Source organism: Archocentrus centrarchus, chromosome 14 (assembly GCF_007364275.1).
Source record: "Archocentrus centrarchus isolate MPI-CPG fArcCen1 chromosome 14, fArcCen1, whole genome shotgun sequence".
NCBI lineage: Eukaryota > Metazoa > Chordata > Actinopteri > Cichliformes > Cichlidae > Archocentrus > Archocentrus centrarchus.
This window is the reverse complement of record NC_044359.1, coordinates 20504459-20516818: the sequence shown is the minus strand read 5'-3', so window position 1 is coordinate 20516818 and position 12360 is coordinate 20504459. Positions and strand designations below refer to the sequence as shown.

Sequence of the window (12360 nt, the reverse complement as noted above, 5' to 3'; positions counted from 1 at the left end):
TCCGTTTTTTTCTATCTCTGACTGACACACACAGCTGTGCAGCTGTGATTTGTCTGTGCGGGGGCAACAGAGCGGGTGGGGTGGGGTGGTGTTAGAGGAGAAATAACCAACAAGGAAACCACTTTCAGCTTTGCTCCTGCACCGCCTGGCTGGCCTGCAGCCAAGTTCTCCAGAGAGAGGGCTGGCTCACCCCTTCTCCTCTCCTCCCTCCCTTCTTTCTCTCCCAAACCCACATACGCACTCTCTCCAACTCTCCAAAGCAACAGGCAAGAAGAAGGAAGAGCGACAAAATCAAGGGCAACTCCAGCAACTTTTAGAACGAGGGCAACGAGAAACTTCCGAGGATGCCAAACGCGTCAGTTTTGCAGACGGATCACTTGGGTACAAGAGGGAAGTGATTTTCTTTTTCCTTAAGAAGAAAACGGGAGGGAGGACGCGCGTTTTTTTTTTTTTTTTTTTTTTTTCCGCCGTATGAAACGTCAAAAGTTTCTGTCTGTGTTAACAAAGCGGCGCCTTTGAGCTGGAGCGGAACCCCTCGGTTTGTGATTAAATGTCCCCGGGTCTCTGTGGAGGGCAGTGAAGGATGCCAGGATGCCCTCTCTAATCTCCCATCTGCTTGTCATCTGGCTGAGCGTCCACAGGCTGGTGTGGTGCACGGAGCGCTCCTCCACACTGGAGCGCATCAAGGTGGTCTTCGCTCCTCGCATCTGCAAGCGGATCTGCCTGAAGGGGCAGTGTCAGTATACCTGCGAGCAGGGCAACAACACCACGCTGATCGCGGAGAACGGGCAGGGCGCCGACACGCTCACCGGACCGGGCTTCAGGGTCGGTGAGTGACGGGAAGCTGAAACAGCGGTGTTTATTATGAGGGGGGGTATAAATAGGCCGCTACGATGAATTGATAGTGCTGCCCTGACCCCAGGCTTTAGGTTGTGGTTGCCCCTCTACAGAGGTGAGGGAGGCCTGTTTGTTTGCTTATAAACTGGCTTTTTGAGGGGAGGATGGCTAATTCAACGTGGAGCTCCGTAAAATGCTTAAAACTGCGCCGATGGGCCAGCTGTGCTTCTTAAAAGCGAGATTTTTAGCTTCTTTCAGGGTTAAATTTGGTGTGAAGTGGGAGTTAAAACAAAAAGTTCACACCTTGACATCGTCCACATAACATAATCCACACAATAACCAGTTCAAAGAAAGCATATCTGATCCATTCATGGCCTTTTTGGTTCCATGCCTGCTGCTGATAGGCACCCTGAGTTCATGTCAGAAACTGTGGAAATAAATAGGTGGCTAAGATGAGGTGAGCTGAGGTTTACCCCTCCACTGCATCTGGAAAATGTTCCTGGGTTGCACTTTAATTAGTAAGGCATGGCTCATTACATAGCATATAAATGTACTCGTAAGATCTATACTTTCCCCACCTTCCCTGACTTCAGTGTCTGGTTGGCATGAGTGGAGCCCTTTCTGTGCTGTATCAGATCAGCTGTGGTGAGACTTGGAGCCTTGCTGTCTACATCAGTTTGCTGCTCCACAAATGGATTTATCCTCAGTGGCTCAGTGTACAGAATGAGACTGAGTTAAAAACAAAAAAATGATACAATTCATTTCATTAACACAAACCGATAGTGATTTAACTCAATAACAGTAACAAAAGTGGCCTAATATACAAACCTGAACAACACAATTCAGCAGTTGTTACCCAGCATAATCTGATTCAGCTCCTGTCCTTAAAACTGACATATTTCCAACTATAAATTCCTCTTCCCCGCTGCATTCTTAATATTGATTTGTCCAAGCCCTCTCTCGCCTGCTGGATGCTTCTGCGCATGTTTTTCTGTTTGAATTCTCAGACTGAAACTAAGATGCAGCACTGCTGGATGAAAAATAAGCGCTGCCTGGGGGGGGGGAGCAGCAGGTTGTGGTTGTGGTGGATTTTTGCATTCATCACACACAGGTTTGCACAGAGTTGCAGTTGCTTTTTGCCCATGTGGAGGTAAGCAAGCTGGATTTAATTGAGGCCAAGTGAATCTTACTTGCACTGCCGTGACAGTATTCTTCCACTCTGACACAGTGCAGAGTCAAAGAGCTGGCTCAGGCACCAGTCTTCCCTCGTCTCCCCAGATTTCCTTATGGTGCGTCACGTTTTATGGAGCTTCTGTGTAAGGTAATTCAAGAGAGACACATCAGATCCCTGGAATACCTCGTGCTGTTTTACACCGTCTCTGGATAATGACATCATGTAGTCATACAGTCCCCTATCTCCTGGATTTATCTTTCCATTTACCAGAGTTTTTGCAGAGAGGGGCTGAGGAGTTGACTCCAGCCTGGACAGGAGATGCGTGCTGTTTAGTGTGAGCGTTGGAATGTGGTCTGGACAAGTGGAAATTTTTCTCTCCCGTGTTAAAACGGCCACGGCTATAGCAGCAACAATATGAAGACTTTTCCATATTTGAGCAGTTGTGATGTAAGCATGGCAAGGCTGAACAAAGCTTTTCCACTAAAGAAATATGGCTCCTGTCAGTCTGTGCAAGTGAAGAAAAAGGCTTAAGAACAAACACGTTGAGAACCAACAAAGAGTTTCAACCATAATCTAGTTCACAGAGACTTTACATGGCATGTTCTCAAAAGTTTGTTTCCAAGGCAAAATGCTTTATTTTTATTTTTTAAAACAATGATATTAACCGAGAGAAAAGAAAAGAAAGAAGCCGTTTTAAATTGTATCTTTAGATGCTTCGTTACTAACAGCCTGTTGCAAAAACACATAATTTTGTCCCATTTCTTTAGTTCAGTCTATGAAAAATGACAACAATAACACAGTTTGACAGCAAAAATAGGATATTCGCACCAAAATTCCTGTTAGCCAAGTATTGTGTGCAGTCTGTCCTTGAAAAATTGAGGAAACTGGACATGTGGAGAACAAAAGAAGAATTTGCAGCCCTGAGAAACTATCTACAGCGGGTGAACAGCATCATTAAGAAACAGGAAAAAAATCCAGCAAAGATCTGACACAGGTGACGCTTTATACAGGTGGTGTTGGAGGTCTTGTCAAAACTGATGGAATTATGATCACAGAAAAGTATCGGCAGATTTTGATCCACCATGCAAAACCATCTGGAAAGTGTCTGATTGGCAGCGGCTTCATTTTTCAGCATGACAATGATCCCAGACACACTCCCAGTGCAGTAAAAGCATACCTGGATAGAAAAAAAACACAGAAGAAGAAGAAGAAACACAATGGAACACTATCAGTTATGGATTGGCCTCCTCGGAGCCTAAACCTCAACTTTATTGAAGCAGTGTGGGATCATCTTGATAGCATGCAGAAGAAAAGGCAGCCAACATCCAAAGAAGAACTTTGAATGTTTGGGAACGGAGAACTATTCCTGAAGACTACTTAAAGAAATGGCACCTGTGTGGTCAAGCTTGTAGGACTGTACAAACTTTGTTTTTGTCTTATGTGCTGTATTTCCATTTATGATTCCACATACTGCAATAAATTGCTGCAACAATTTCCCATTTTACTAGCAAAATCTAAAGAAATGGGGGGTGATTTTTGCATAGTACTGTAAACTTGCATGTGATAAAAAGGTAGGACATAGATTAGAGCAGCTTTAAACAATTACGCTGCTGTTCTAGCAATACACCACTGTAGCTTTGCTTGCTTAAAGGCCCGAGCTTCTTTATCTTTAAAAATACGCTAGTTCATAAACATCCCTTATCCAAAATTAAATCAAGAAATAAATAGAAATAATGACTCTGTTTGACCTGCTCAGGATGTCATTATGCTGCTCCAGACTGGGACAGACAGACGGAGAGGCGACCACCCAGATGTTCAGACAGAGCAGATTGTCTCAGTCTGAATAACCTGGAGCACATGAATATAAATCACCTGAATAGCATGCTGCTCACTTGGACTTTATAATTGAGAACGATTACACACGAGCAATTATAGAATATCATTTTTGGATAGGTATGTAACATTCAGAATCAGTACTGCTTAATATACATAATCAATATAGAAACATCTGCCTGCTATCGATCTTTTATACTTGTTTTCACAGTTCTGAAACATCAGATTAAGAACTTACTAAGAACTGAAGCATCTGTGAATTTACAATGGGTCAGATATGCTCTGTTGATGTGCATTGATTGAGTTCATAAAACTAATGAAAGAAAAGAAACTTGAAATCCTTCCAGGTATGGCAGGCAGAAAATAATCAGTGTTTGCAACAACATACAATTTGCCTTTCTCATGGACTCCACATGTAAGTAATCATAGTGCTCTGCAGGGGTTGAGGCAGAGGCCTTGTTATCACTTATAATAGGGATAAAAGTATTGCAGGATACATATTGTTCTATTTATTAAAGCGGAATTTTAGCATTAAGAGTCTGGTAAATATTAAAGAGGATGAAAGGCTTTCATGTCGTAATAGTCGGGTTTTTGAATCACGACACAGAGAAACGCGTGAATGAACTTGCACTGATCCCATTGCATGCTGTCTTTCCCGAACCTGAACCTGAACTCGAAACTGAACCTGTATATTGGCAGATGAAGAGTGTCTTTTTGATGATTTTCTTGTGTTTGGCTGAAAGATATCCAAAGGCCATCTCATTTGAAAAACTTATTTTATCCCCCGAAACTTTCAACCCTCACTGTTTGTGGGGCAGAAAAATACAAGGCGATATGATGCTATTTTTACTTTACTGCTTCTTGAAGTTTATATATATCTTATATTTTGTAAAAAAATTAATGTGTATGTGTATATATATATATATATATATATATATATATATATATGGTTAGATCAAAGCAGTGCAGATACTGTGGTTGCTTTGACTCAAGCATGCTTTTTTAGTCCAAGTCTAAATGTTTCTCGCTGTTGCTAGCACGGAGGCATCCAATATATCAGGCTTTCTGACAGCAGCTGCTCAGCTCCCAGACAGCCCTCTGTGCCTCTTCTCTCCTCTGCTTCTCTTTTTTATCAGGCCTGCTGTTGCCAGGCTGCTCTAGATTCCCATCTCTTTCTGGAATAACTAAGAGAACGTGGCCTCTTCTTGCACAGGAAGTGATTCTTATCATAGCTCAGTCTGGGCTCGCGTCCCCTAAAATGGGCATCATGACAAGTGGAAATGGCTATTTCAGGATTTCCCATGTGGTTTTGTATTTAGGGTAAAGTGACAGTAGTAGCCTTGTGGTTTGTTTTGGTTTTCCCTTGGCATGGGTCAGAGGTCCATGGGAGCCTGGAGATGAAGGCGAGTCAGTTAAATACAGTAGTCAGGGGTGGTTCTGCTTTCTCACTCACTCTCTCTTTTTAGGGAGGCGAGTTTATTTTACCTTTCAAAGCCCTCTGCTCTTCCCCACACACTCTTTTCTCTGTCATGCCAAACTTTGGAGAAAGCGGTCTAACACGGGCAACCAAGAAACCTGCAGTACTCCGGATTTTTGCCACAGGTTGGACTGAACTCAGAGGCAAAGCTGGGCACGGCTCCCGTGCTCGCAAACTCACAAACAAACACACATGCCGAGGCAGTCTTAGACACATTCACTTTCAGCTTATTAGTCATGAAAACTTCTTACCTTTGGCTGCCTTAGGCTGTCCATCGACCCCTTGTTAAGGCAGAATTTTAATATAAATAGGTGTCCCCTCTATTTTTATTATTTATGCCTACTGGGAAACTAATACTTGCGATTATTTCTGTTCTCATTGACCTTTTTTGGTCTTGTTTCCACGGTGAGATCACTTCATAAAAGTGCACCCACTGGCGGAGCAGTGAATGCTATATCTTTTAACAGCTGAGTCTTAATAACAGCTTAAATCATGCTCTCCAGCAAGAATGTCCAACAATGCTATCATAAGGGCACATTTAGTCATTTTTTTATGTCCCCCCTGAAAGAAGAGTGGATGTTAAAAAGATTAAATCCACAGTCAGTTTTTCTTTTTTTAACTTTAGTCAAGGTTGCACCACAACACTCATTCAGAGCCAACATCCACACAGTCTTAGCCGGAGTTCCCCGTCCAATCAGACTCTAAATAAACTGCATTTATGAAGCGCTTTTCTAGTCTTACAGGCCACTCAGAGTGCTTTAATCCTACTTTTCAGCTTGCAAAAAAAAAACAAAACATCTCATTAAGTGAAGTTTGTGTGTACATTTGCATGTGACTGTGTTCAAGAGCAGTGTGCTGAACCCAGCTCAAACAAACGACCTTCTTTGCCGTCTTTAACACTCTCCTCCCATTTGTGTAGCGAGAGGCGGCAGTGGTGGTGGTGGGGGGCAGTTATTTAAAGCTCCTCAGAGGAATGTGTGCATGCTGGGGACTGCACCCACACCAGGCAGGACCCTGTAGCTGTAACGATTAGCCAGGGTAAACAGAATAACACGGACTCTGCCAGCGCTGCCTGCTGCCGTGGCCTGAGACAGTGCAGCCTACAGACATTACCTGCCACGCACTCCAGTGCTGAGTATCCCACAGGACAGGTATCTGACATAATCTCAGCAGAGCACTGTCAGCGCTCTTCTACCTGCCTGCCTTGCAGTCCTTATGGCCGAGGCTTTTAGATAGTCATTAGATGACATCATCTGCATGGGTGCCAAGATTCTGTCAGACTCTCTTGCTCTCATTCCACAAACATATCTGCCAGAGGGGTGTGATAGGGTAATGCTGGATGTGTGCCCGCTAAAAAGCAGTGCAGTGTGGTTGCATATTTCCATGACATGTGAAAACCACATTGTGCAAGGCACAGTTTGATTTAGATTTGGATAATTGCGGCCCTCCTTACTCAGACTGATCCCCTTAATGACGGTTGCTTCTGTTTCTCAGGAGCAGTTGTCGTTGTCATCATCCCGTTTTTGTAATGTTAACAAACTGTTGTTTTAGCCCGTGTGTGAGAGAGGTAATGAAAGCCTTCAGTGACAGTGCTGGACTCTGGCAAAGGTCAGCACTGTTGTTTGGATAGCTGAAAGTGAGGCCATCCAGAGTTTCTGGGGGTTGATGGAGCACTGGGAGCTCCAAACTCTACAGGGGAGAGGAGGAATGTGTACGCAGGTTTGTGTTTTCATAAGGCGGTGATTATGTCATTTACTCCCAGTGTCTGGCTCAGCTGCAGGAGTCTGACCCACTTCATACGTCGCTCCTTACTTTGTGCGGTATGTGGTCTCACAGTGCCAGTTGATGGTGGGTGTATTTGGAGATGTGGCTTCCTGCTTTGGAGCTGATGGTAAAGGGAAGCGAGTCATATGATGATTTCTCTTTTTAAACAGTGGCTCTGGTGGCAGCTGTTTATGGGAGCCAGTGTTGTTTAGTCACAGTTCTGTCAGGTCAAGGAGAAGAAAAAACTCTAACCTTCCCTGGTTGGAATGGTTATGGTTGGAAAAATGAAAACGGGGTCACAGTGCTGAGCCTAGTTTGGCTCTCTCAGGCAGGCTGGCAGAAGACTGAAAGGTTGAACCTCATCGCTGTCATATTCCATACTAGAAAGACACCACAGAGGCAAAAAAAATAGAATTGCAGTGTTTACGTTTCACTGTAAATGTTAAAGTCGACCCATTATGCCAAATATTTAGAGAGCCTACCGTGATCTTTGTTGCTGCTGTCAACTCTTATATTCTGGATCAGTTTTGGGCTTAAACTTTAAGAAATTTCTGCTTTCAATCAAGTCTGACAAATTATGTTTTTTAGTAGGTTTACAGTTAGTTCATTTAGGACCTAATTCAGTGAAAGTGCCCTCAAGTACCTGGTTGTGTTTGTGGAAACTGTGGCTGAAGCCAAGCCATCCGAGCCAAGCAAGAGCCAATTAAAATAAAGCTGACCTTAAAGTGTTCTTTAACGCTAAAATGGCTTTTTCTTTTTAGACAGTGGATGAAACTAAGGGGCTGCATCAAGGCTCAGTATAAGAAAAATAAAGAACTGTGAATCATGCAAAGCTACTGTAGTAGAGTCCAAACCTATGAATGTGGTGCTATAAATGAGCAATTACCTCTAATAAACCAAGTGAAATCTTAATGAAATACTGATGAGGATGACCTACTATGTGTTTGAGACAACACATAATAAGTCATATGAAATATGTTTGAGTGCCTCACAGTTACTCAGTAATAATTTGAAAACTCTACCAATGGAAAAACAACTCCTGGTGGTATCGCAGTCTGTATTCCTGCACCTCTACTGGCCGACAAGATTAGGGCAACGATGGCATGTTGACCAAAAACTAATCCAGGGACTGAATCACAGTGAAAGTGACTCAGCAGGAGTCATCACTGACTTCGGTGTCTGAATCTTGCAGACGGGGTAGATTGCTAATTGTAGTTCACCCAGAGGACTGTAGTAAGAGAAAGGGACAGATCGGGTCATTGGATCATCTGTATGGTTTAAGATTATGACTGCAGCAGCTTTCAGTTCAGTGAGTTGCAGTCTGTAGGACTGTAATTTGTTGTTTTTGTGCTAGGAGGGTGCGGCTGCGGCTGAAAGGACGCCATGGAGGGAGGGGGCTGATGATGCGTCATCTCCAGACAGACAGAAGTGAGTGGGTGGGTTTTTCACAGGGTACTCAAAGGACAACTAACTTTCTTCTTTCTTTTCTTTCTTTCTTTCTTTCTTTCTTTCTTTCTTTCTTTCTTTCTTTCTTTCTTTGTGGGGTGTTTTTGGATTTACATGGTTTCTTTTATGTACATCTTGCTCGTTACACTGGGCTTTCTTACGTAGCAGTTGAGGAATGTAAATCTGTTTTTTTTTTCTCAAAGAAATAATTGTCTGGGAATCACAATAATCCACTGAAACAACACATTATTCTTAGTCTGTGGATTTTACATCTCTCTCATGTTGCTTTAGTCGCTCACATTAACATATACTTCATATATATTTGTAATAAATAGACTGCGTTCCTTCTCATTTGTACATCACTTGACATACTTCTGTGTGCTGTTCATGTCTTTCTTCTGAAGTCAGTTGTGGGTGGGAAAATTATAAGCTTCCTGACTCTTGGAACGAACAGGGAACCTGGCATTCAAAATTAAATTCGGTTTTAAAAGCATGACAGCAAAGCGTAAGGTCGACTTCAAATGCTTTCTTAGCTCAACTGGAACCATATTTTGGAAAGACAGATCTAAAATATTAAATAGTGCAGTGTTTCTACGTTAAAATTAGCTGAAGTTACAAAAGTTATTTATTAAAAACTTTATTTGGATCTGGCTGGCACAGACGCAGAATGAGTAATCTTTAAATCCTGGACTCTTCTCAACTTCTTCAGTTGTCTTTAAACATGCGGAAAATATTGTTCATGACAAAATAGCTGCTTCAGATGCACATGTTCCACGTCCCAGCACTCAGACAGCCAGTCCTGTTCATGCCTCACATTCATTCAGACCACCAAATAACTCTTACAGTAGGCACGTTTGATTTTTAATAACACACCACCTCTAGTCTCAGGAATGTGTTAGATCTGTGAAGACAGAGGTGTGGTAGAAAACAGAGGGCGGCTGCCTCCGAGACGCTAAGCTAACTGACAGATGGAGTCAGTGAGCAATTTTGGATTATAAATTCTCCTAATGAACTCCAAGGTGATGATTTAGAGGGAAAGTCCGCTGGAGAGTAAAACCCTTTGTTATGATCTCAGCTTTTAAGCTTTGTGCCCTTTTCAGCTTGTAATGTGGTGCAGTCGCTTCACCGCAGCAGCCATTCTGAGGAGGTGATACACCCTTGACTTAATAGCACTGTCTCACACACACAAACAAACACACCCACTTACAAACAAAATCTGCAGAAAACATTAGCCTGTGCAGAACTCGAACTTAAATGAAGGGGGCAGATGTGAAGGAGTGGTTTCACCTTATGTTATTATAGCAAGGATTCTTCAGCGCTCAGGGTGCTCTGAGAGCAAACAGACACGAGAGAACTGATTTAAACAGAATCCAACAATCAGGATAACACAGGCATGATATGCAGTTGTAATACCACCTGCTGTTGGAGCTTTGACTTGATATGTAACTCTGGTGAGCCTGGAAACCTTCCTCAGCCCTGAATCTGAGCAGAAAGTATAGCTCTAGACACTTCAGATTTCATCCAGCTGCTTCTCGCCACTGGAAGCCAGGCATGCTCATGCATCACACTGACTTGAGTGTTTTACAGATGATGTTATATGGTTTAGGCCATGAGCTCTTCAGAACCTTCTCCATAGATTTTTTTTCTTCCTCTCAGTCTAGTACAGGTTGAACACAGATTCAGTCATCCAAAAAAAATGCTGGGCTCTGTTTTTTTTTCGTTTTGGCTTATGCAACCTTTTTATTCATGAGGCTGATGAATGCACCTTGTGGTGAACACTTTATTTACTCTTGTATAGTCTTCTTCTTGTGGCATGATATGTCTAAATGATGCCTTGATAAAGCCTCCTGGAGTGTGCACTTGCTTTTGGTTGGTTGTTATGAAGGTTTTTCTGTTTACCATGGAAAAGATCCTGTGATCATCTACCAGACTTCAGTGGATTAAAGACGAAAAAATTCAGTTCAAGTCGTGAAACAGTCACATCTTGGTTGCTTCATTTAAATCTACTGTGTCTCCAGACATTTTCAGACCTAAAGGTATACACATATTTTCTTTATAATGGACAAATGAAAAAAAGATGGCCCTAATCAAAGTACTTGTTATGCCTTATCACTCAGCAGCCATCATGGCAGTACCTGTCAGCAGATGGGGAAATTTTACCCCAAACTGGACTATCCTTTATACCAAAGCCACATAGTGCAAAAATAGACCAGTCACGGGAACAATAGATGTGATATACAGTATAATCATGCAGCAAGCAGCAGATGTGTGGTATCCACAGAATATGGTTTCTGTAATTAGCATTGTTGCATGTTGCATCAGGTTTCATTTACAGGACTCCATGCCCTGTCTCCACCCAAGAAATCTGACCTCTACATCAAGTCTCATTCAGACACCATCCCAGCTTAAATCCAGACTGCCTACAGTTAGTCGTTTCCACAGGCTCTGTGCGTTTAGATTGTGTAATAAGATTTGAAAAATGTTCTTTGGCTCCCTTTCTGTGTCTGCAACTCAATTTTCAAGGCCCTCATTTTCCCAGTTTCCTCTCATTTGAAATCCAGTTCTGAGGTGAAATCTGAACCTTGGAACTGGGACTCTTATGTCAGAGTTAAGTAGTCTTCAGTCTGTGCCTGAGCCTGAGCCTTTCCACCTGATGCTGCATGTTGCTGCCTGCAACCCAGCCCTAGTGGTTAAAGACCATTGTCACAAAGTATTATAGGTAGACTGCTTCTGAAGAATCCATATTGCTTCTGATTGAAAATATTTTTTACCAGTTGTTGGGTGTCTCATTGAGGTTTTTTTAATTTTTCTGCCAGACGTTCACTCTATGAGGATGTCCCTGCTGTGCTTAAAGTGATCTAGTCCCCTAATTACGCCACAGCCCAGACTCCCTGGCAGTCCACAACTAACTACTTCCATGTGTGTGAACCTGGCTCAGCAGCAGCAAGAGGCCTCCTCTCCTCTCCTCTCCTCTCCTCTCCTCTCCTAAATACTATATAGAACAAGAGTACTGCTTAAAATTCTGGTTGATGTTGTAGCAATGCAGGAGTGTAAAGTTTTATAGTGCATATTTCTGTGGTGAAAAATGCATTTTAAATATTGGGGAATTAAGCAGAATTGATGTAGAAGAGATGTTGGATGTTTAAGCAGTAGTCTGAAGTGGTGACAACAGTGAGTGCATTTAACAGAAGCTTATAAGTGACATGAAAAGAAGACAACGAAGGGAAACCATACTGGCAAAATAATTGGGGGGAAAGCCTCCTGGCAAAGGGAACTGCATTATTTGGAAAAATGTTTTGATCTGGGTAAAAGAAGGGAGGGTGTAACTAAGAACAATGGAGCTGAATAATGAAACAAAAACACAGTGTGAGCACTTTGTCTTTTGTAATCTAGTTTATATATTTTTTTTTTGACCAAGTGTTAGAAAATAACAAGTAGTTTGTCTCTTTTCTTGACTAATTGATTGGCTTATAACATTTAAATAATCTCTAATTCTTTTGTTCAAACAACCATTTGTTCCAAACCCAAAGATATTCACAGAGGTCTAAACTAGCATTTTTTTTTCATAAAGGGCTTGCTCAACATTCTGGGAGGTGCACATATTCCTTTGGGAGCGAGTTTGATGAGAGCTAATAATACTAATAATACTTTTCTATTAAACGTAAAGGCACAAGCAGAGCGCCCATAAAGCTCTTTAATTGATGAGCAGTGCCCGCAGCTGCTTTATAACCACAAACTCCTTGGAGTTTCCAGAGGTTACTGGCAGGTGCCGGATTTACTATCAAAAAAGGGTGTGGATTTATTAGCCAGCTGACTCTTTTTTAAAGCT

General features: G+C 42.3%; 1 protein-coding gene across 1 annotated transcript in view; it reads left to right on the top strand.

Annotated features, from left to right (window-relative positions):
• The first annotated feature begins 232 nt into the window (after positions 1–232).
• Positions 233–12360, top strand: part of ltbp3 (latent transforming growth factor beta binding protein 3) — a 38633-nt gene continuing 26505 nt past the window's right edge. Inside the window, 1 exon segment of the mRNA XM_030746032.1 lies at positions 233–829. Coding sequence (XP_030601892.1) covers positions 592–829 — 238 coding nt within the window. The 5' untranslated portion in view covers positions 233–591.